The sequence below is a fragment of the Bombus vancouverensis genome, chromosome 2 (assembly GCF_051014615.1).
Source record: "Bombus vancouverensis nearcticus chromosome 2, iyBomVanc1_principal, whole genome shotgun sequence".
NCBI lineage: Eukaryota > Metazoa > Arthropoda > Insecta > Hymenoptera > Apidae > Bombus > Bombus vancouverensis.
This window is the reverse complement of record NC_134912.1, coordinates 21,396,529-21,421,263: the sequence shown is the minus strand read 5'-3', so window position 1 is coordinate 21,421,263 and position 24,735 is coordinate 21,396,529. Positions and strand designations below refer to the sequence as shown.

Genomic DNA, 24,735 nt, shown 5'->3' with positions numbered 1-24,735 from the left:
GTAGCTTTCGATGCGTTTACGATTTTGCGCCTCGAACAGAACGTCGATAAATTAGCCAATCAACGCATCGGCCGTTATTTCTGCATGCACCTATATGCGTGCGGTTTTGAAACGCACGAGATTTCTGCTCGTTACCTCTACTCTGCTTCCACGGAGAAACCGTTACCGTTGCTCCGTTACCTTGCGCAAAGCGAAGAAAGAAAAGAACAACGCGACCCTTCGCTCGAAAATTGTCAACTTCCGCTCCAATGGGGCGCGATTCCTCAAACATCCGCGACAAAGCTGCGAGCGCCCTCTCGGCATTCACCACCCTCCAATCGGTTGTTCGACTTTCCTCTAGCTGAGCGATAACGCGCGATTAACGCCTTCGTTATCCGCCATCGTTCGTTCTTCGACCCTTTCTCGTACACACTGCCGTAAGTAAACCATCGACCCTTCTTTCTTTTGTTCCGTATCGCTTTAAACTCCGCCAATGGATCGATGCGAGACCGCCTTCCGAGCGAGTTTCGTAATTTGAAAATACGTACCTTTAAAACGACGTACGAACCGCCAAACTGTGGCGCAGATTCTCTTCTAACGCAGTTGGTAAAAATTCGATACACGAAGAATCAGCGACGAAGGGAGGAAAAGAGCTACAGCGAGGAAAGCGAGAGAGGGCTGAACGCGATCCTCGATGCAGCTGCGCTCGTCGTAAACCTAGATGCCGAAAACAGCCGTTGAGCGAACGCAACTTTAATCGTAAGAAGTAACATCCTCCACCTTGTTGCAAACGCACGTGCAATTATCGGGCGATCACAGGTAGATTCGTAAAAGAAAGCGGGTTTTCAAATTTTCCACGGCGTATCGTTGTTACGGTAAACGCGTGGGGACGATCGCATAATGGCATAAACGGGACAACGAGAAGTACGTCGAACTGTGCACCACTCATCTTACGCGAGCGTACTACGCTTCCGGGATGAGCGTAGCTTTTTTACGACGGAATAAAGTGGAAGCGGCGTGTACCCGACCGTCGTTTTCAGACGAACGCCATAAAGCGGTAAGAATGGGAAAGGGTTGCCTCCGCTGTGGGATCGAGAGATTTAGAATCTCGCAACAGGAGCTTATTCCTCTCTCTCGAGCCGACTGTGACTCGCGCGATCGAAAATAATCAGGTAGAAATTCTGCGAATTCACGGGGCTCGTGCATTTTCCAACGGACGTGGCGAGGAAAATCTGCGAAATGCGTTATTTCGACGTAACTTCTCATCGTTCGCGCCAGTGAGCCGAGATCGAATGTCTTAAAGCGTAAATTTTCTTCTCAGACGGAATAAATAAAACGTAATTTACGCGCGGATAAAGACTCGGGCTTGTCGCGCGTTTAGCCGAAAGAGGTTCAAACGTTTTTCCCCTCAAAGTGTCGGTAAAAAAGTCGTGGCTTTGGTTCGCGTAGAGTTCGTTTCGATCGTGGAGCGTGCATTCAACGCGGATTCCGCTAAAGCGCTCGCGTTTCAGGCAACGGTACGTCTCCGATGTCCGACGAAGTGGCAGGAGCCGACGTTAAGGAGTTGCTTCTTTCGTGTAGGATCTAGGGGATGTAGGGAAAGCTGCAAACGCGCAATACCGTCCTTGGCGGTGTCCAACGATCGAGACCTTTGTCCGCTACCGTATCTCCGAAACTGGATGTCGCGGATGGAGGAAACGAGGCGAGGTTCGCGCGAACCGAAAATGTTTTCGCGGAGTCTCGAAAGAGAGGACGATACGAATATTAAAACGATCGGGGGATGCGATGTCGGAGTAACGGAACGGAGACGAGAATTAAATGCCATTGGCGCAGGGAGGACGATACACTTATGGCACGTACTCGCGAGAATCGCGTTTCAGAGGGTAGGTCAGGATAGCGACGCGGCAGTCCGATCGATTTTCAGGAAATTGAAGGATTGTACCTGCAACTGGATTAAGCTTTTAGAAGGCAGAGCCGGTTTCTATCGCATTGCAGCTAGTCGAGCGTTATTTCGTTACCGGTCCAACTAATACCGTTGTGCTAGGCGGACGCTACATTTCCAGCTGCAATCCGTTATTACATTCCGAAAGATCGTTATCCTTGTGTATTCGGATCGATTCGGTTACCTGTGCGGCGTAATTTCTCCTTTGTAATCTGCTTCCTCCTCCGAGGATCGAGGATATCCTTCGTGGGAGGTTGCTCGCACCGATCGTGGAATTTTTTGTAATTCGATTTTTATCGTAAATCTCTTACGGATGGACGAGTAAATGCGGCGGATTAAGTGTCCGAAATGACGTGTCACGTAATTAAGTGGAACGCGAGTTACGCGTGTTTGAACTTTAAAGTCGAAAGGATCCGGCATCTACGTCGTCGACGAAGACCCATCCCTTTTTGTTTTGCTTTAATCTCCGCGTTGATCGACTGGAATGGAAGCCAAATAATATCAACGGGATAAATAACAACACCGTACGCTCCACCATTTGTTATTCGTCGATCAACTCCGAATTACGATGTACCTGCTTTAAACTTTCGCGCGATAAAATACCAACGACGTTCTTCGTAAGAAACTTGTGGAAGAAAGCTGCTTTATTCGAACGCGGTTATTCAAATTACCATGATTTTAATATTTGCTATTACTTTTCGAAAAATTGCAAGTCCTCTGATCCTTTTCCCTAAAAATAGATCGGCCTTTGGAACTGAACGACGTTCGATCATCGACTCGGAGTCGCTTTGTCTCCTCTTTTTTTCGATCTCAACGAAACGATAGCCCGTGATCGCAATTACCAACATTCTCGGATATTAAATCGGATCCTTAAATTTCATTGCCTTCGTAAATCTGACATTTTTTTCATTTCACGTTTCAAAGTTGAATCGCGTTGTTAATCGAATTTTATACTCTCGGTCGAAATTTTACCCCCACTCGATCGGTTGTTTTCGAAAGTCGCGCGTAATTTGGTCACGTTTTCGTATTCGCCGTTGATGCACGATTATTCGTGATTTTTTGATCGACGATCGTAAATACGTACAACGAAGCAGTTCCAGTTAATCCTGTAACGGGAAACCGACAAAATCGCTAGACGAGCGAAATCCGCGAACAAGTGGTATCGTTGATTTCGAGTCGTTCCGATCGATTTAATCTAGATGGCTAGTCGGAGAGCAACGCGAGAAACAAGTTCCACACATTCTCGTGGCGAGCTTGCCGCGAGACCTCGCCGTGTAATGAAAGTATTTCCGGGAAACAGTTAAGCACCTTAAAACTGCAGCAGAGATAGAAAGGTTGGATGGAGAGAGGATCCAACGCGCCTTCGACGCGCAATCTACTAGCGACCATCCGTTATTTACACAACGGGGACAACCATACTTTTTCCAAAACGAAAATTTATCCGTCTCCTTCCTCTACCGGACGACTATTTTCTCCGGGAGAATTTTGATTTCGATTTCACCCGTTTCTCCTCGTTTATTTTCTCAAGGTTTCTACGCGTAGAATTTACGTCGACGAAAAGAATTCGAACAAAATCGTAAGACGAAGAAAACGCGACGAAACGCAAAGTCGATGGTGCGTCGGTCGAGATGTCTTCGATTGGAGAGGATCAATCCACGAATGGTTTCTTCTCTAATCACCTAAATCGCTGTATTACTTTTCTTCAAATTCTTCTTTCTTCGATTTTTATCCGAGGGAATATCGTTCCACGGAAGGAATACTAGGAGCGGTCGAACGATTGACAAATTCCACGGAGAAAGCTGCGTATTAAGATGGAACCGGCGAAGGAACGCTCGCTGAGCTGATTCAGCCTCCGAATATAGGAGCCAATTGCACAGCGAGATTTCCGAACGTACGAACGATAATTGCAGGATGAATCGGCCGTCGGAGTTGCCGCAAGTTCGTTGGCCCGCGGTCGATGAAAGTAAACTCCCGATGAACAGCCATGGGAGAGTTTCGATCCGAACTCGTAATTGTTAACACGCTACCGCCAAGATCAACCAGTTACGTAATGGCAAAGTACACCATCGTTTATCCAAGTAATTAGGGGATTTCTTACGATTGCCTTCGTTTTCGAGATATACGCGTAATTCTTCGATAAAAAGGTGATCATTTAAGAAGACGGATGGACGTAACGCAAACGAATTCGACCAATCATCTCGTTGGAGTATTACGAACTTTGACCGTTGTCGATCAACAACCACGACGATCCTTCGCTATCCCCGAGCGGTTTCGTCGATTATGCTATCATCTCGAATATCGTTCCTCTTTCGAAGTCTCGTCGTGCGAGGTGGTGGAGCGCGGCGCGACGACTTGCGTATCGCTTCGACCGAAAAATTTAGATCGGTCGTTCTCCATTAACGTCGTTAACGATTCCATCTTTGACGATGGATCGATTCGCTTATTCGTAAGCGGTCGGCTCTCCGGTAATTTCTGGCCGAAGCAAGCTCGCATGCGCGCGAACACGTACCCCGTAGCGCGACCAACTTTTGCATAATGCAGCCGTGTCACGTGCAGGGGCACGTGCGCATCAACGGATCCATAGCCGGTGCGCGAATTCCCTTCTTCCGTCGCGTTTCCTCGTTCGTTCGTTGGTTTTCTCGGTGTGTCATCGCCGCAGCAGCGCACCGAACCGACCCCAAGCGACTTGTCACCCCTCGAGGATCTTCTTCTACCTCCCCTGGCCCGATATTTTGCCGGAAGCTCCTCCACGTTCCGGAGGTTATCGCCGCTGTCGTGAAAAAATTCACCGCAGCCTCTTGCGAATTCGTTCTACTTTCCCTTCTTGCCGTATCCGGTTCGCCGTTATTCAGGCTAGAATTCCAGCCAGCAGGGCGATCGGGATACCCTACCACATTTTTTACTCTTTACTTTACAAGTGTAACCGCGTGTTTTCGTATTTTAGGTGTATCCGACAGGAACGGTGGATTTTTAGGGATACCAAGGATATACGGATATTTATTTCAAGATTCGATATACAGAGAAATATTTCCTGAAAACAGCGAACAATATTTCGATTCTAAGTCTCTGTTCTACCTTCGTTCCGCCTCTATTTTATCTTCTAAATTCCAAGTATATACACTTACTATTTATATCCTTCGCAACTATTTCGTTCTATTTTCGTTCGATGCTTACACAGCGCGTTTCTCGATTACTTTCGGCTTGAAAAACCCTCGTTAACGATGATTATGATAAACTTTGTTTCTTTTCTCGTTTTACGCCCCATCTTTTCGTCTCGCTCATTTTCCTTCTCCCATTTGCTACCTGTCCTTTCGTACAATGTCCGTTAACGTGTACTTTCTCGATCCTCGTTCGTTCACCCTTTTCTCTTTTCTTTACCCCTATTTCCGCTTTTATCTATGTCCCGCCACTCTTGTATACGCCATCTTCTTCGACACGTTCGTTATTCTTTCCTTTCGTTTTCCTCTTTCTATTCTTACGAAAGAGCAAGCCTGCCCTTCGCTTTACGTTTACCCAGGCTCTTCGACGGTTCGACCAGTGAAAGAAACTTGAATCCTCAAGAAACGTAAATCCCGTGACAGGCTCGTTCGGGAGACGCACGACAGGCACGCGGGAAATCACGTGCATCCAACGGCGGATCGTACGTCTTCCTAACGAGTGGTCGCCAAGTATCAACGATTAAGGTGTACGCTGTTTATCTCGATGTAATCGAAAGAACAAATGTTCGAGGAAACGTCTATCGCAGAAAATTTATTTCTATCTTTAAAATCGTTTCAGAGATAGATACCGCGTTAGTCGGATTAGATCAGCTGAAAACGTTTTTGCAACGCTAGACTCGGACCTTGTAGAGAGTAATTCCCATCGGCCGATCGGTGTCGTTCCTTCTTCGTGGAGTGATTTCTATGCCTCGACTTGCACGCGAAGACGAACGAACGTTGAAACGGCACTCGCGTAGCGTTCCCCTGACATTTACCTTAATGCTTGTTTTCCAGTTTCTATCTTCTTAATTTCCCTTTAGCGTTCTGTTTCTAGTTTTCCTTAGTAATGCAACGGAATTGCGACAGTGTGCGAATACACGGTGTAGCGGGACAATGGCATCCGGTTGACGATGCTGCGACGAAGCGACACGTCGCGACGGCGGATCGATGTCGACGGTTCACCTGGGAATTGCCGCCGATGTCGCGCACCGGATCCCTGAAATCGGATATTAATTAGCGGCAAACGATTCGATTAATCCGTGCGTCTGCGAAGGAGGTTCCCAAGGCGACGTGCTTTCGCTCTGGCTTCGCTCTCGTCCCGACAATCGCTCGAATTATCGTGGCTGCCAAAGGTTCGCGTGTCCCAGGGCGTGTAACGTTATCTGGTGTGTAGCAGCGAGGTGATTTCCGTGTAGAATCTTTGCAAAGTTCTTTGTCGACGCGACATAATATCGTTATAAATGAATTATTTAGAAAATTCCCCGTAGAAACGACTACGTTTCGTTCTCTCGGGAATAAAAGTAATCGCGTGTTACGAGCGGCTACAAGCAGAAATTTTATCTAGGATATACTTAGCTACGCAATATTTCAAACTGCTTCGAAACTTTTCGGAGAAACATCTCCGGACGATCTATCTTCGATTTCTCGTTTCAGTCGAGATCGAAAAGAAATCGCAGAGTTCCCAAACTATTTCTCAAACAACAACAAGCAGAAATACCTATACGATAGGACATGCCGGATTTTCGTAGTATTAGATACGCGCGCGATACTTAAGCGGTAAATGTAACGTGGTTTAAAATTTGCGCGTCAACTTCGAAACAAAAGGAACGCACTAGTCTCGATAGTTTTCTATTCCGAAAGGTTTATTTGTTACAACCGGACATCCCGTCGGTGCGAGTTACTCGTTACGACCCGCCTTACAAGTCAAATTCTATTTTTTGTCGGACAACGCTGGTACGCAAGACTAGAACTTTATTATTAACTGGGAACCAAACGAGTCGAGATATCGGATATAAAAGGAACTTGGCGCGTCATGGCGCGTAACCGAGGTAGCAGGCCTGACTACTGACGCTTATAGTCGAACGCTAGTCGTTTGTTCGTATCAGGAACGAATCTGTCAGTTCCGAAAATCCGTAGTCAGTTCGTGCGGAAAGCGCCAAGTACCCCGTACATCTAACAAGTACGACTACGCCCCTGTCTCGTTTAAATACCACCACCTGCATATCTTTATAGCGGATATCTGGACCAGTTGAACGAACCGTAGTATAGCGACTATTTTGTCACGTACACAGTATGTTTACAAGCACAACAGCGTTATCGAACGATTCGTAGGTTTAACGTCCGCCTTTTTGTCTTCTTACTTTTTCTTTTTCTTTATATCGTCTGAATCGTCGTTCCGACTGCATAAACGTTTGACATTTTGACGCAGTTGGAGAAAGTCGATCAAAGTTCAGCGTTTGCGCTGGCAGCTTTGAAAATTTAATAATTTTATCCGAGTATACACGAAGTATCGAATTAAACTTGAACGTGGCTCGTTCTTCCTTTCCTAACACCGACTGGTTATAACGACACTTGAAAAATGTACTTGGTTTCCTCCTCGACCTAGCCCAACCTCTCTGTATCTTTGATAATTACAGATTCCAGATTAAATTTCAAATATTCGATACTCGACCATTTCATCGTGCTATTAAATTTTCTGTCGTTTACGAAGATACCGCTAACGCATCTTTCGTCGCCGTGCGAGAATTCCGCTTATCATATTCATTAAAATATCGCGTAACCAACTCGATTCTGGCTGCTTCTTGCAACCGTAATTCTTAAGAGCAAAAAGCAATCTATTCGAGGGTCGATGAAAGTGGAAAAACCCACGAAAGCAGTCGAGAATCTTTCGTACGCTTTACTTCGCGCGATCGCGATTCGAAACTGTTCGAAGCGATCGACCGATCGAATCGCTTTGTGTTCGACGTCGTCGTTCCTGGCGAGACAATGGCTCGAGCGAAGATAACGATCCGGCGGAACCGTTTCCCGCGTCGCAGTTCGGATTGAATCGATCTCGTTAGCTAACCGGTGGACGGCTCTCGATCGAGGGATCCTAGGAATTCGTCGAAAGAACGTCCGCGAACCTTGTAAACGGTAACGCGATTTTCTTTTATGCCGAAATTAAGCGTTTTGACTCACTCAGGGCGTTGACCGATCAAGTAGAGATCTTAAATCATGATGTTCGAACAAAAAATTACATATCCTAATTTCTGTGTTGTCACATTGATTTATTGATCGATTCGGATACTTCAACGAACGAAAATAATAATTTAAATTGTTCGAACTGACGCTGATAATAGGACGCTCGTAACAAAATGTAACTCAGGAAGGAATCTCGTCTCTGATACCTTTCTCTCAATTACATCGTCTTCTCGTAACTTTTCAATAGGATTCGCTCGGTCAACGTCTCGTTATCCCTTTTCTTTTTCATCTATTTTCTTAAATTTTCGCCGACGCTTGCTCTGTCACGACCGTGTTTCCGTTTAGACTGTACGCCGCAGGATCGTCGATACGGAAACCGTAACCCAGGAAAAAATGATCACTTTGCCGTACGAGCGAGCACCCAAGAGCGTTACCATCTCGCGTAATACCGTCCAGAAATTTATTAATCAGTCGATTCGTAAGTTGGTAGTCTCTGGCTGATCGAGTTTGACTTTTTAACGTAATTGATTGGTGAGCGTATTGCGCGTAATGTAAATCGTTGTGCGACGAAACTCCGTTGTTTAGATCTACGTTGGATTCTTTGAAACGTTCTCTGCTTACAACGCGTAAGTATAAAATTTCCTATTTGCAAGTAGGAAGGATAATATACTCGAAGCTTTTCATAGTTGCGCTTTATTCCGTGGAGATGTTTTCTTATTCTTCCTTCTAGTTCAACGCGCAAAAATATTCTACGATAATAAGTCGTACAACTTTTCAAATGCGTCCTCTCTTTATAAATTTCTCTGTTCGCCAGATCGTAGTTTATTGTTTTAACCGCGTACCACACGATATAGCATAGAAGATTCATAGATTTGATCGCGTTACAAACTGACCATCTTCGAGCAGCTGATAAAACCTTCGTTCGCGACAGCCATCGAAGAGCGAAAAAGTCCCGTTTCCTCCGAACTTATCTATCTTTTTCGTCACGCTGTTCCCGAGAAAATCGGGACGCTGCGCCGGTATCGAGGTCGTCCGAACGATAACGACGAGATTCCAAGGAGAGAAACGAGAAAAGTTGGCGCGAACGATCGATCAAGACGCGCGATTATAAATTGCCGGTTGTTTAGTAGGCCACTGTAATCTGTCCGCGAGCGGATGATCGCAGTTGGAAGCTGACCAAATGTAAAAGCTTCTTATATTTCGCTCTGACTCGGACGAGCCTCTTCCGGGACATTGACGAACGTCGCCTGACTTTTTCCTCGTTTCTTTGGAGCATCGCTGACGGGTATGATTTTCGTAAAATGCCAGAATCTTTCCACATTCTAATTAAAGCGTTCCTCCCGTACATCTTGCAATTTTATCGCTCATATCTCGCGTTATGAAAGTAAAATGAAATGAAAATAATTCGATCGATCCAGAAGCTACGTTTAAAGACTTTTTGCTGTGTTTTCAAGCTTTCCGTCGAACGCGATGTTTATGGATGCGCGTGGAATATATTTTTCATCGAAATGCACTCGCTAGGCAAAGGACGTATATCACCGAAAAGGAAGTTTCTGGTTTATCTTAGAAGGAGGACACGCAAACCTTAGTAGGTTAATGCGCGAGGATCCAAGGACCATCCTACCGACCGACTTTTCGTTCCATCCATTACGCCTGTTTACCCGGATTCCCGTTAAGAATATCGACCCTACTGTCTCGAAACAAAAATCAGGCTTCGTTCGCTTATTTTACAGGATAATAACGGTCGTGTAAAAACCAGAGCTAGACAACTGCGCGGAGTGCGAGAAAAAAGGATCCTAGGCTCTCAAGGTGATAAAAAAATGGCAGAGAACGAACGCACATACCTTTTGTCCGATTTATTTTAAATACGTTCTACTTATTGCAGAACGTACAATAATTTTTCCAAGGATAATATAATTTTATATAGGATGTACTAAATACAGTGGAATTGAATGAGCGATGCGTTCGCGTGCGTACGCCCAGCGTGAAACCTGTCGTCAGCTGTTCATTCATGGCTGCCGGTTCATGCCCGACGAGCGAGGTCGATCGAACGACCTAGGTTCGGGGATGCGATAGCGCGCCGAGGGGAAGAAAGTCGTTCCCTCGGTAGATCTTCTTTAATGTCCACCGACGTGGACTTCTCTCCGACGCGCGTCGAGGTAACGATAATAAAACGGACGCGGGGCGGCGCGGCGTTGGCATTCGTTCAACGGGGACGATCGTGGTAACGTTGATCGCGAATCTCGCGATTAGGCGAATTACCAACGAGCCGTGGAACGTCGAAGCGAAGGTCGTGCTCTTTATTTCAACGACCATGATCAACCCGTTGTTCTCGCATCGCTCGACCTTCTTTTCATTTGACGTGGAAATTACTGTAGGGACAGCGAATCTTGCATTCACAAACGAATAAACAAAGATGTACGTAGATTTCTAGATTTCTTTATAACGCAATAATTTTGCATTTAACGAATCAACCGACGCTAGAAAAATTCTCGACCGAATCGTTCACGGCACTCTGTCAACCGACAGTTACTCTCGTCGATCGTGTCACACCCTTAAAGATTTCACACATTCGCGCTACTCGCAACTGTTTTGTTTTTCCTCGCAACTGCAATACCCTATCGTAAATGTATTTGCTTGGTCCTCGATCATTCCTCGCGTACGATGCACGCCGCACGCGCAGACCAATCACTCCGTCGTACGGCCATTCGCACGATGACAAATAACAAAGATTCAATTTTCTACTCAATCGTACCGTCGGTTTAACTTTGTCGAATTCGTAACATTTAAGAAAATAGTATACACACACGCACACGGTATGGATTTAATGGTCAGCGATGTGTACTCTGATTTCTAAAAACGTTAAAAAGAGAAACGAATCGATCGACGTTTCTTCTTTACGCCGCTATGGCACGCAGGAAATACGCAATCGATGCGCGACGCGTGGCGGTGATAAAAATAAAATCTTTCGATTAGATAGTACAAATTGTCGGAAACTTTCACCCCCCAGGCGGGCAAGACTTTGCTGTCTTTACGCTTAATTTTTAAGTCGGCGCTGCGAGACCGACGGCCCCGAACGCGACGTCCCAACTTTCAATTGGTTTACGTTGTTACAGTTTTATGCTTTTATACAGGAAACAGAATTTGTCTTGCGTAATCCGCGTCCTTTTCTGAACTTCGGGAAAATTTAAAGCGTTATACGTATCGAGACTCTCGGTCTGAAAAACGTCGGGTTCCGTTTCTGGAAATATCGATTAAAGATTCCTAACCTAAAACTTAATCTACGCCATAAAATTGAAAGATCGATAGATTTTGGCCGGAAAAGCGCAGAACTCGTTTTACAAAATCGTCCTAAAGCTAATCTCGAAAAAAATTTCGTTAACTCCGTACGGTCGTTTGAATTTGTAAAATTTAAAAGAAAAGAGGCAACTTTGGTTTGCCAATCCGTTTCTAACGGAAAGGGTTCTTTGAAAAAGACGAATACAAGGGTGTTAAAACAGAGGCATTATTCTTTGAAACGAGCCCAGATAGACTGGTGATAGATCCCTTTTCGCCAAGTTCAAATATCGACAATGTTTTCGCTGAAAATTTAGCGGTTCTTCGATTTTGTGACGTAGCGTATTTTATTACGGTAATAATTATTGCTTCCAAACGTTTTTACTGGAATGTTTATTTTCCCCATATGAAATATAAAAGAACTAGGAAATGCATCGAAAGTGGAACATTTCTGTACGGGTCTCTCGTAAAAAGATGAATAAATCGCTAGTCATCGATTCCGGTAGGTTCAGTCGACATCAGTTCGTGAATCTGGTCAATTCCAAAGGAGAGAACATATCTCTCTCTCTCTCTTTCTCTCTCTCTCTCTCTCTCTCTGCATGGTAAGGACAATGCGCTGTGGAAAATTGAAGGGCGGCGGCGAGGGGATGATGCGCCGGCAGAGGCCGGGCCAGGTTGGCCGAGGCCACGGGCTGGAAGCGTGGGGCGAGGACGGCGCGAGGGGCGAGACAGCCGGCAGGGTGAAAGGAGGGTGAAAGGAGGGTGGAAAAGGCGCATGCCAGTTGTGCCGTCGCCGCGTTACGAGTCGGCCAACAGCCCGGCTTCTCGTTCGCATCCTCGATCCCTCTCTCGCGGCTCTCCGGTGCATCGTTTGTGCTGTCAGTGTTCCTCTCGTACGCGGCTTTCCACGGTGTTTCCGGTCGCTCGTCTCCTCCGTGGCGGACGCGGTGTTGCTTTACGTTTACGTGACGCGAAGGGGTGTCGACGATGCACGTCGCGACGATGCTACGAGAAGCCGGTGTTCCGTCGGGCTGATCGATTGTTTTCGATAAATAATCGCGATTCCTGGGAGCAACGGCCTCCTGGGTATTATCGGCAGTCGGCTTTTCTCGCGATATTTCACGTGCGCCGCGGAAAATGCTACTCGTTAGCTCTGCCATGCCGCGGTAAGCGATCGCGTCGAGGCTGGTCCTTTCACGAAAGGATGGTCTGTCTCGGCGAGTCAAGTTCGGCGATAGAAAGTGCGCGGGATCGAGAGTGGCGTTTAGTCGAAGACGAAAATGGATTTTCGGTCGAGCACGATGGATGGCGCGTCCTCGCTGCGCTCGCCCTTCGAAGTCGAGCCAGCCACGAGCTTTACGTAACGGAACCGGGGCTTCTGCCGGGAATTACGCAGGCCGGCTACGCCGTCGCATTTTACCTACGCTCGAAAGTTGTTGTTCGCCTGCATCGAATACCCTGTGCGTTGCGCCAATGCCTTGGAAGCTATGGTTCGAGATGTCGATAGGGTGAAACGATAGCGAGATAACGAGAAGCGAATTATGTAAGGCGTTTCGAAGACAGAGAGAATGCGATTCCGATGCAAATGGAAATGAACAGCAGGCTTTTGGTAAACATACGCGTACGTCGTTCAGTTCGCGTTACGCAGTTATTCGAGTATCGATTGTCCGCGATATCTATCCAGGATCGTTTTCATCGAGCGTGCAGGAATTTTTCCTATAAAAATACGGTTTGTTCTTTTCGTCGGTGGTTTTTTGTATGATCGTCGCACGCGGAACGGTGGCGTATCGCGCGCTATTATCGTGTTCAAGAGAGCGTCGATTTTCCCGTAGTTTTGTTTCCGTCAAAAAAAGCGAACGAAAATCCGCGGATTACTCTCTACGATAATTCTCTTCCTGCTTTTCGTAGTCGTCGTCGACGGTCTCTTCGGCGGGCAAGGTAATTAGAACGAAAGAGGGCCGACCTTGACTTTTTGACGCGACGAGACGCGACGCGACGCCTCGTTTCCGCGAGTCCCGGCTGCTTCTCCTGTTCAACGCTCCGCGATTTAATTTCTATCGATGCCCGTACTCTCGTTAAGGAAACTTCAAAGGGTAGGTAGGTTAAACGAGGAACGACGGCCCGATTTTGTCTTTCGCTAACTTGTTGCGAGGCAATTTGGGATAACGAAATTACGCTCGAGGCAAACAGGATTTGTGAAAGGTCGAGTAATTTTCGCATTCGATGGAAGCTTTAATGTTCTCGTACTTGGCTTAATACCATTCGAGCGACGGCCTCTGTCGCTAATTTTCTTTTACGGTAGCAAGTACATCGTTTACGCCATCTTTTCCGCTAAAAAGTCATTTTTCGTAACGAGAAGCAAAACACCAAGTACGATTTCCGTAATGATCGTAGTTGGTTTTAAAATTCTATGCAGCACAGTTGCTTCGTATTCTTCGAACATTCGCGCCTTGAAATACGAAATCGATAGGTATATAAATATAATAGTAAGGTATATATAGTAGGTAAGATTATTTTACTTCGTAATCAGTTCTATTTTAGCATTTCCGCGATATCGCAGCTGGCAACGTGGTTTAATAGAACAGCGAGCGTATATCCGAAAGATATACTACCAAGGGTTAATTCTCAATTGGCATATTGGAAGCGTTCTATTCGACCGCAGCCTCAAATTTTGTCGAGAATCGTGTGCCTAACTTTCACATTTCCTTCCGTTGAATTTAACTAGCCTGTCGAAATTAGTGGAACTTTATTATACGAGTGGCAACGCGAGTAGAAGGAAGAACCTTGCTCGTTTGATTCCCTTTAATTTCATGGAGGTAGGAAAGTGCAGGGGTCAAGATCCGCGAAGCCCAGGCGGAGACGACTTCCGTAGCGCGAGAAAACTCGTCGAATCAATGAACTCCTCGAACCAGTAACAGGTCGAACAAACGCATGCAAGCCGTCGTTCTCGAGAATGTTCACCGGTCGTTTTTTTTTTTGTACTTTTGTTTTTTTAACATGTTTAATATTTAATACATGTTTTGCGGAAAGTCTCAAAAGTTTCGTTTTATCGATCGTACGAATCACGTAACTGAACATCCTTGTTCGAAGTTACTCAATTCGATTTATCTTACTATTTTACACCGTTTCAAAGGGTAATAGAACACGGAACTCCGCGTTCGCTCCGATTTCTGCAATTTTCGTGCTCGGCTCCTTTTCTCAGACGTTTCAAATTTCAGGTAATAGCGAATCGATCAACATCGACAGTTTATAGTTCGTTGGACAAATCTTTCTTCTTTAGTTTTCCTATTAATTTTTTAATTCGTTTGCGAAACGACACAAGTCAAAAATGCGTTTTTAAAGTTCCCTTCCGAGTCTGCACATTTCCCGATATCTGCGTAAAGGCTACCGTAAATCCACGTAAATTTAATAAAAAACGCGCGTTACGCTCGTTTACGTACGTACGTGTTTTATAAATGCTGCAACAATTTTTTAACATCCTGTGGAATATGCGCCATTCGTATATTGACGATGTTTCCGTTTCCTACGCGATTCTCATTTCGTACATACGTTTTGTTTGCGATTTGCAAATTTCTTGACATTTTTCATCCTCGTTATTCGTAGCATAGAACGTAGTACAGATTATCAAACATGTTACCTCGCAAAATTCCTGAAAGTATCTGAAAATCACCGCGCGAGTTGGTCCACTCTTACGAGGGCTGATATCAATTGAAAGTTCGCTATAGTTTGAACCACCGATGACTGTATTCATCGGTGCGTACGTTAGTTTCACTCGTGAAAGACTCGGCGTATTTTTTCAGCGACCCAACGACACGGACGTTCACGCGTTCAGTCGCAGTTTGCCTAGCAGAAAATATAACGACGATAACAAAATTCTGGCGTATACACGAGTGCATATATAGACGCGCGGGTATCCAGGGACTTGCCGTATCAGCCGACGTGGTTCGTGCATTCGGTGATTCGAGTGACGTGTGCCATCGCAGCACAGCGCGGAGATTAGGCTTTGTGCGCGAATTAGTCGGCGAAAAGATAAGCAAGGAAGGGAAAATGGGCGATGGTGAACGACCGGAGACGAAGGTTAAGCACTGCTATCGTAAATAAGCACGCTGCGCTGCTTCGCTCGTCGCTGCATTTTCCTCCTCTGATATTTGGGAAATGCCCTGTCTCGGTGCGGACGACCAGTCAGAGGGATCGCTGCGATATGCTTGCTTGCCCTCTCTGTAGAGTTGGGTGTGTCCAGACTCGAGATCTCGCAATTTTTAAAATAAATCGTTGTTGCGACGAAACAATTTATCGTTTACCTTTACGGTATTTCTATCGCATTTGTGCTATTTATATATCAAATGTAGCTTAATACGCAATGCGAAAATTTGGGATATGCCGCAACTAATCGCAAATTCGATTCACAATTGGTACGACAAGAGATACTTTCGAACGATTTAAATTGTGCTTTTAAAACTATCGACGATGATATTATTGTTCATCGCGTTCCCGATAGCTTGGCGCAGCGCGCAAAAAGCAGGTGTCTAGACACTATCGAGCCATAGCTATATACGTCTTATTATGTACGTAGTCTTCTAAACTCGTGGCTTCCGCTAATGTTCTTTCGCAAAGTGCGCTGTCCAGACTCTACACTCTAAAGTCTAATCTACGGTCTAGAGTCTGGAGTGTCGCTGTAAATTTTCATTCTTCACGCATGGCTCTGGCTTAAGAGGACTCGCCCTCATACTCGACCACACACACGTGTACTTACGTACTCTCTAGGCTTCATTCAGCTTTTCTGACGCACGTGTCTTACGAATCTCTATAACCTATCACGTTCATTCTGAAAAACTCTCTCACACGGTGCTCTATCGTTGGTTCCTTGAATTTTTTAAAGAATTATTTCTCTCCTTGGGAGAAAAAAATTACCTACCTCGATAAGCGCACATGGAGTCTAGAACATTTGCTATACGCATGTAGTCGAAGGTATAGTGGCATGTACGCGCGAAAAGCGCAATACGTATTACGATACATCGCGAATTAATTCGATTGACCGACTATCTTGCTACAAGTTTGTATCTGCTGCACCCAAAAAGTACAGCGCTAAGAAAAGAAGAAAATACCGTTTACCTGGTCGATTTATTAGGGAGAAATGGGCATACAGAGAGCGGATTAGCTGGAAAATAATAACTTTTTTGCACCGATCATCGGTCGAATTCACGGCAATTGATCAACGTTTAAAGCAAACTCTCGTTTAAAAGGCAAATGCACGCGGTGCGGCCAGACTTTCGCGAGCACCGAAGAGCCGGATTTTTTTTCTTCGCGCTAGCGTTGTTCCTACGATCCGAAATGGATTTCACGGTAAAAGGGTTGGAAAGCATGATTCTAGCACAGAAGGAAGTTAGCAATGCAGAAAGCGTGTCCATACGGGATAAACGCAAATACAAGCAGTCCTCTTTTTTCCTCGCTATTCGGCATTCGTTTTTCCGATGCGACTCGTTCGCTACCTTTCAGCGATCGATTTCCTCGTTAATATGGAATCCAGACGAATGGTTTTCACATTTTTACAACTTTGAACTTTTTCACGATGCACGATCGATGAACAATGTGATTTTCTGGAAAATTGCAAAAAGGAAACGTGTAAACCGTGATATCTTACGGTTATCCTAGATAAGGTCATTTGTACAGAACGTACAAAATTACAGTATATATTATACGGTGTATATGTACATACAGAGTGGTTGGTATCTGGTGGTACGAGCGGAAAGGGTGTGATTCTACGCGAAAAAAGAAGTCGAAAATATGGAATAAAAATTTTTCGTTCGAGGCTTTGTTTTCGAAAAAATCGACTTTGAATTTTTGCTCGGTACGCGTGCGGTACGTTATAACGGATCTCACTGTAGATCGTTGTCTCGATGGAAAAATTAAAAAAAAAATTTTTTTTAATTTTTATTTTATATTTTCTTTTTTCGCGTAGAATCGCCCCCTTTCCGCTTGTACCACCAGTTACCAACCATCCTGTATTATGTTCACAAAATTTGATATTTTTGTGTGGATCGGTATATTCGAACGTTAGCCAGACAATGCCATCGCGAACGTCCTCCATAGTATCGCATATTTTGAGGCTAGAAAATCTTTACAAAACGAGAGTTTTTCCCCTGTGTGGAAGGATTACAGAGCTGGTAGTGGGATTGGGAGTAGAACATGGCGGGGACCAGACGTACTGTTGTTAGGTAGGTAAACGTTTATTTACATCCGATTCTGCATATCGAAACGATGCTGCATCCGAGAGAGTTGTTTTTTAAATTGCGAAATGATGTTCCGTTCATTCGGTGTAAAACACGATCAAAAACTTTCCTTGAAGTATTCAAATAAGGAAAGAATATAATTTGAATATGAAGCATAATTTCCGAAGCATCTAGCGAATAAACTTCGACAAACTAATTCAAGGGTAAAAGAAACTGCAGACAACGGACGTTGCGCTGGATGGACGAATCGTAGGGAGCTTCATAAATAAAAATTTACGGTAGAAACGATCGAAGTAAATTTGTTGCGAATCGCTGTGTGATGCAAGCGTGAAAGGAGGCAGTGGTTTTTGCAAAATGCAGCGGACCAGACAGGCCAAGGGCAGCGGAGAAGGACGGACAAGTTCAGGGATGTCGCGCGACACGAAAATAAGCAGATAAAATATTCAAGCTCCCAACTCGGAACCAGGCCAGGTTAATTCGAAAGATTGGTGAAAAATGTACGAGAGGTGCACGACTGGAACGATCACCTCTTTTTCGTAGTTCGCGACAGCCTGACGATAGCTAATCTGGAGTTTGCCGATTGGAAAAATCGAGAAGGTTGATCTTGCCGGACCTTGACATTTCTTCGATCTTCCAGGTTTTTCGGTGTCGTAGATATTTGTTTCATCACCGCCGTTTAGTCTCACGATGGTTTCCGCCGTGTTACTCGTTCTCCGAGTTTCTCGAGAGTATTTTCCATTTTGGATACTTGCAACACCTTTGTTTCTTCTCGAGGACTGGAACACCCTTCCGGACTCGTCGCAAGGTTTATTTTATTTTGTCACGCATGTGCCTTCGTTGAAAAATGGTTGACCTTGTTTCTCGCTGCTCTTTATTCGATGTGTTATCTTTATCTTCTTCTCAAGAATCTCTACAAATCTCGTCGAGTTCTACGATACGGAACTCGAAAACTTGTCGACGTATTCCGTCGATAAAATGGCTGGAAAATCGAAAACCCCTTCTCGTGGGAAGAACTAGATCTTTTACGAGAGAGAAACCTTCTATCTCCTGGAAGTGGCTTTGAAAGATCTTCGTAAAATTTGTAAACAGGGGGAATAGAACCGTGTCAGCCGGCTCGAACGACTTGGTCATTCAATCAGCGTCGTTCTTACGTCGCTACTTTATACCGGCTCCGCAAATATCGAATCGGTCCCATCGCACCGCTCGCCCATCCCTCCTTTCTATTCATCCGACCCAGCACCCTTGCTCTACCTCGGTCTCTCCCTTTTTTTCAACCAGGTTCTCTGTCGGCGTCGACATCGTCGAACGAACGGGCGGCTAATCGTGGCACGCGCTGCATAACGCGGTCGGTGAATTAAAAAGAGGTCGCGGTAGCCGGGGGCGCGAGATGTTGGCGTTACGTCACTGACCTTGCCGATTCTCCGGCCACGCCGCGCCGTGGCACATTGTTCTCGCGGTGTTTCCTCGTCGTGCTGCTTTTGTGCCGCGGGTTCGCACCGCTTTTTAAAACCAACCGTATTTCCCCGCGTAACAGCTGTTCCAATGTATTCGCTCGTCGAGCATATTGCCGCAAGATGTGAGAAACGAGAGGGACGCAGAAAAACGTTCTCACTGCTCTCTGCAGCAATGATATTTTACGAGCAAATTTTTGAAAATAACCATACCAGATTCTTCTTGATTTGCACATATTGAAATTGTCCCGATCGTCTATTACTCTAACAATGCCAGTGGTTACGCGGAAAATGAACTTGTGCTTGCACGTTAGCGTAGCTTGTTATACGAACGTATAATGTAAATTTCGCAAATTAGACAGTTTGCAAACGCTCGAATTATATTTCGATTTCTTTGTGCTCGACTGCTGTCGCATCGAACTGGTCATCGTGTCGGTTTTTTCCTTTTTGTTTGTAGAACGCAACGCGACGCGGAAACAACGCTAGCAATAGGGGCTTTAGTACTATTTCGACGATGCTGTATTCGTAGAGAGAGAAAGAGAAATGACAAAAAATCAGGAGCGTTCCGTTCCTGTCATTCGCGTTATACTTTCCTCTGTTGGATTTTCCTTTTACCCGTTCTTAATTGTCCAATTACGCTGATACTCGAGGCATTAACGACACTCGGCACCATCGACGGACCACTCGTTCCCCTTATTTACTCGCTGAAACGCTTTTCCTCGTGAAAGCGGCAATTCGATCTACGAGTACTCGTTTTTAGAAACGTCGTTGTTTGTAAATGAAAATATTCGTCGTGGTTTACTTCTCTTTCGAGCCGAACGTTTCGATATTAGGAAAGTCTAAAGCACAGTCGGAAAATTAGATTTGGACAACGAACTACGGAGAAATAGATTTAAAATCGTTTTTGTTCGCACGATGAAAATTTGATTTTTCACGATTATCGCAAATAATCGGTGATATAAAATACATAAAACGTATATTTCAAATTCATTTCGAAAGTTTCCTAAAAAGAGAGAAAAACAAACGGCGAAATGTAACGAATTCTACTTTTTCCACTTTCCATTTCCATCTTCAGCTTTTATTTTTTGTTAATTTTAGTTTTTCCGTGCTTGCCCTTTCTCTCGTTTCGCATTGCGCGAACAATTGCACACCTTTCAGAACTTTCGCGTAATTCGTCGCCGTCTAATTTGCGACCTGGTTCGTCCGTAGTCGCGTTTAGTTCAACGATTTTTAAACGTACGATGGAACGATGCACTTTTCGATCTTATTTTGTCTGTTTTTAAATACATTGCGCGATTTTCTCGTGGATAAAGCTGCGTGTTTCAGCATGATTCTATGGTTACGCGCGTTTCGTATGCACTTTGTACGTTCGCGCGTTGTTCTGCAAATGAACGTGTCTGTAATTTGCATATCGTATTCCGCTGAAGTATCGCAAAACGTTTTATCTCGACGAAATAGTTGTAATGGCATATTTGTTGTGTAATGGCATATGTTTTACGGCTCCTTCGGAATATTACGCTTATTTGCGTTTCCAACGATATCTACAATTTTATTTTTATACGCGAAGAATATAGGAAATGGTCTGCTACCGTTTTGCGTTTCACACGAATGTTACGAAAAAGTTCGTAACAGTAGAATTTAGTACCACTTGCTGTTGCCTGTGAAATTTAATTCGTTGAACGTACTACTTAAGAGGTTCGTTTAACGATATATCACGCAAGAATGTATCAGTGAGAGGAAAAAAGGTCACGGCGGAGAAAGGTTGCGTGGATATAAATTCGTTATATACGAAGAAGCAGCGAGCTATGTACCGCGTCGCTCGCCGCGTAGCGGATTCACCGCTGGGAGTTTCTTTTGTGATGAAAGAAACGAGGAGAAGGGGCGGGAGAAGGAGAAGAAAAAACGAGCTTTAGATTGCGTCGCGAGAATGTAACGCGAGCTCGTGGAAAGCTAATAAAGCCTTGGAGGCGCGGAACTGCGTATGAAATTTTCTACCGTCTGTTTATGTTGGTGCGAGATTACATATTTCGCGGTGAGAAAAGGCGGAGGATTAATTTGCGATTCTTTCTTTCAAATTAACCGACCAATTACCAAGCCTCGTCGTCGCGGAGAAAGGAAGAAACAGGATCGCCGATTCGTCTAAGAAACAGCCTCGGTTCAAAGTAATTTTCTCGATATTTACTTATTTTATTTGAATGCTCGAATCCCTTAGGCCGAACGTACCGACTTCGAAAGAATTTCCAGGCTGTTTCGTACGAAAAGCGAACCGAAAATCCATTTTCGCGAGGAGCAGATGTGCCCTCGGTGCGCTTGATTTTGACATATAGAACTTCGAGACTACTAATCGCGAATATACGTATTCGATTTTTATTTTCGTTGTTGTATATGTCGCGATACTAGTTGGATTTATAGTCGAGATTAGAATCATTCGCCGGCTTTGTAATTTTCGTTTAAAGTTATTTGCTAAAATAAGATCAATTCGATTCATTGGCGATTATTACTTGTCACTGTTCGAGAACGATCTACTATTCCTATTTTGATCGATACAGAGACAAACCGTAACTGAAAATGTTTGCATTTCTCCAAGACACTGAGGGTACTTTAACGAAACGAAGGTGTTCGTCCCAAAAAGTATCTCTTTCAAATAGATGTAGGTAGAATCAGGCGCGTGGCATCTAACAGTTTCGTTTTACACGTAGAGTTTGTGCAAATGCAATGGCAGAGTTCCTATTCATCGAGAAGATTGTCTATAACGTTCATAATGAGAAAATTTGGCGACAAGTCGCGAGATTCGTAAACGAATACGCGATTCAGGCGTAGTTTGGTGCGAAAATGTAACGAAAGACAATCCGGGGTCGGGTGATAATCGACGCGAGTGAATCGTCGTGTGCCGCGAGCTTTGTTCGATGTGTCAGACGTATCGCCATCATGTTCACGTGCCTGTGGAACTTCTTCGACTGGTAAGATGATCTTTTCCATTGATATTAATCGTAGTTAAGCTATTTCAATTTCGTAATTAACGGCCTTTTGCATTTTTATATTAACTTTTACCTACGGTACGACGATCGAACAGCGACGAAAAATAGTCCTTCTGACCCATTATTATTACATATTACGATCCATCCCTGATCAAATAAAGCCAGATTTCCGAGTTAGGCGAAGAGAAGAGACGCGTTTTTGTCCCTCATCAAGATCCTTTGTTTGTCAACGAAATATTGACCCGAAATCGAACGACCGCCGCCTCTATCGGCAGGAGCTTGCAATTTCAATTCCGTTGTAACCGAGGATCGTTTGCCGACGAGAGTCGGTCAAATATTTGCAACCAGTTACACCGGACTGTGAGACGGAAACGGCGACGATTCGTCAAATGCGTGATTCGTGCCTGTATAAATATCTTTCCTCTCTTTACGAATCCTTGGTTTCTTCCTTTCCAAGCTACAGCGTTCTGAACGGCTATAATTTGAAGTAGCGAACAGGCTACAATCTACGATGGAGGCAGTACGCGTGGCTCGGTGAGTCACGATGTGTACAATGCCGCGAGATTGTATAGAACGCTGCGACTAATTCACGCAACAGTTAATAATAGAATCACTGGAGCGGGTGCCGTGCAATCTCGGCCCCGAACTTTGCTAATTTCATTCAAAACGTCTGTTTCGAGTCAGGCCTACGGATTCGTAACGAGTTTAAAAGCCATTTCAAATGATGTTTTCCAAATGCTAAATGATTTTGCCAAATTATACGTATCTGTCGTTGCTGTGTAAGGTCGATGGGGCGAAGACGAACGAACCCATCGAATCGATTACCCGATTGAATTTTTTCTAAAATATTGAATATATTTCTAGCATTGAAATTGCACGAAAGCTTCCGAGTTGTTGGAAGATAAGCGAAGATGATGCGAAATATCAGAAGCAAAACGAGGTGTAGCTTTAGACTTTAAATCGAGTCGAGTAACCTTATTTTAAGAATTCCTCGAGACACTGCGATTAGATCGTTCGAAAGGAGAAGAAGTGATCGAGGAAGAAATTTAATTTTCGCGAAGTAAATATATCGCCGTTTAATAAGTTATTTTAATAAGTTATCGCGATATTTTTTCCCCCTTTTTTAAATCATGCAATAAATGTTATTCGATTTTATAACGTTCAAAACCGTAAATTCCGATTTGAATTTTTTTTAAAAAGTGTAGTCACTTTTTAACTAACTCGTTACAGAGGTCGCGTATGCGTTTAACGCGTGTAACTTTACATCGAATAAAAAGTATTGGAAATAAAAATTTACGACGTTTAAAATTTTATGCTTCGTGTCGCCTGTATCAATTTACTCTGCCGAGATGTACAAAAAAGCTGTGCCACGATATTTCGTAGCTTCAATTTTTTAGTGTTACGATATTGGGTTTGGACGATGGTCAACGATACCAGGTAGTCGATAATCAACTGGCATTATTTTTAAAGACTCGTAAAACGCATTCGAATCGAATAGTAAAACTGACACGCGAATCTCGTGTAATTTTTGCAACTAACCAAACGATCGATCAGCTTTCGCAGCGATAATAACTGTAACGAACAAAGTTTTATACTTTCTAGGTTTCACTTGCATTTTCCCTTCGATCCGTTTCATCGCTGGCATCGTTGTTCGTAATTGCGTCGAAAATCGCGGTGGTCCCTGAGAGGAACGCGGGCTGGGTCGATACGTTCGTCGCTTCGATATTTCTTTCGGTTGATCGGCAGGAGGATACCTTTCGAATCGAGCTTCCTCTTTACAGAGGCAATCGATAATGGCAGGCGATTCGAAGACTGCACTCTTGCCTCTCTTTCATTCCCGTTCTCTTGTCGCTGCTCCGCGTTGCTATTGGTATTCGTTGTTTCGAAGAAGAAAAGTTCGACGTGACAAAGAGGGATCGTGCGTACGACCAGAGGAGCACATTTTTTCGAATAAATTTCTAACACGCGCAGCATTTCATCCGGGTGCTTCGCGAAACATTTCAATCGAAATTCCGTTGGTCATTCACGGGGGAATTTAATATTTCCTGCGTTTGCTTGAATCATGCCTCGAAAAGACAAGAGCGAAAGAGGCACTCGATTTGCCAGCATTTCTCGTAACTCGTGCTTTCTGTTGAAAATCGTGTTCGAATTTCAACGCCAAGTGGTATACGTTCAAAGGCGAAACGTTTTCTGCTTCGATCTTATCGCGCATGCCGATGATTTTTCAAACATTGTAAAGTTAATTATAAATAAGTAACGCATCCTACATAGGTCTTCGAAGTTTTCGTACGTTTTTCTACGTATTCGTACGTAACTGACATTAGATATGGAACAGACTGGTTGATTCGGAGGATCGGAGGATCGGAGGAAATCCAGCGGTGATCGGGAGTTAAAGTGACGGCATTTAGCAGAGAGAATTCCAGCGGAGGTCGAAAATACTCCGGCCGGGAATTGCGCGAGGATTCAGACACCGACGATCGCGTTTCGTCGAGCGGCCGGAATTAAAATAGGACTGCAGCTCGCAGATAAGAATTCCTCTGCCGGTTCCCTATTAATCTCGAGGATCTGCGGAACAATTCGGAATAATTGGCTTTCGTAAACTATATAGTCGGAAATTTAAGTTCTTCTTTCGAAGCTCGCCCCGACTACGAACAATGAACAACGAAAATGGAGCATCGACCAACGAACCCATGTCGCGGAATAGATTTCGTTTGGGATCGC

General features: G+C 44.5%; 1 protein-coding gene across 9 annotated transcripts in view; it reads left to right on the top strand.

Moving 5' to 3' along the window:
- Positions 1 to 24,735, top strand: part of LOC117160127 (uncharacterized) — a 194,229-nt gene that overhangs the window by 65,114 nt on the left and 104,380 nt on the right. The window contains exon 1 of one of the 9 annotated variants that reach the window (XM_076627367.1): positions 21,950 to 21,996. The exons of the other annotated variants lie outside the window; for them this stretch is intronic. Coding sequence (XP_076483482.1) covers positions 21,965 to 21,996 — 32 coding nt within the window. The 5' untranslated portion in view covers positions 21,950 to 21,964. Of the gene's footprint in view, positions 1 to 21,949; positions 21,997 to 24,735 lie in introns of those variants that run through there. 9 annotated transcript variants of the gene reach the window in all.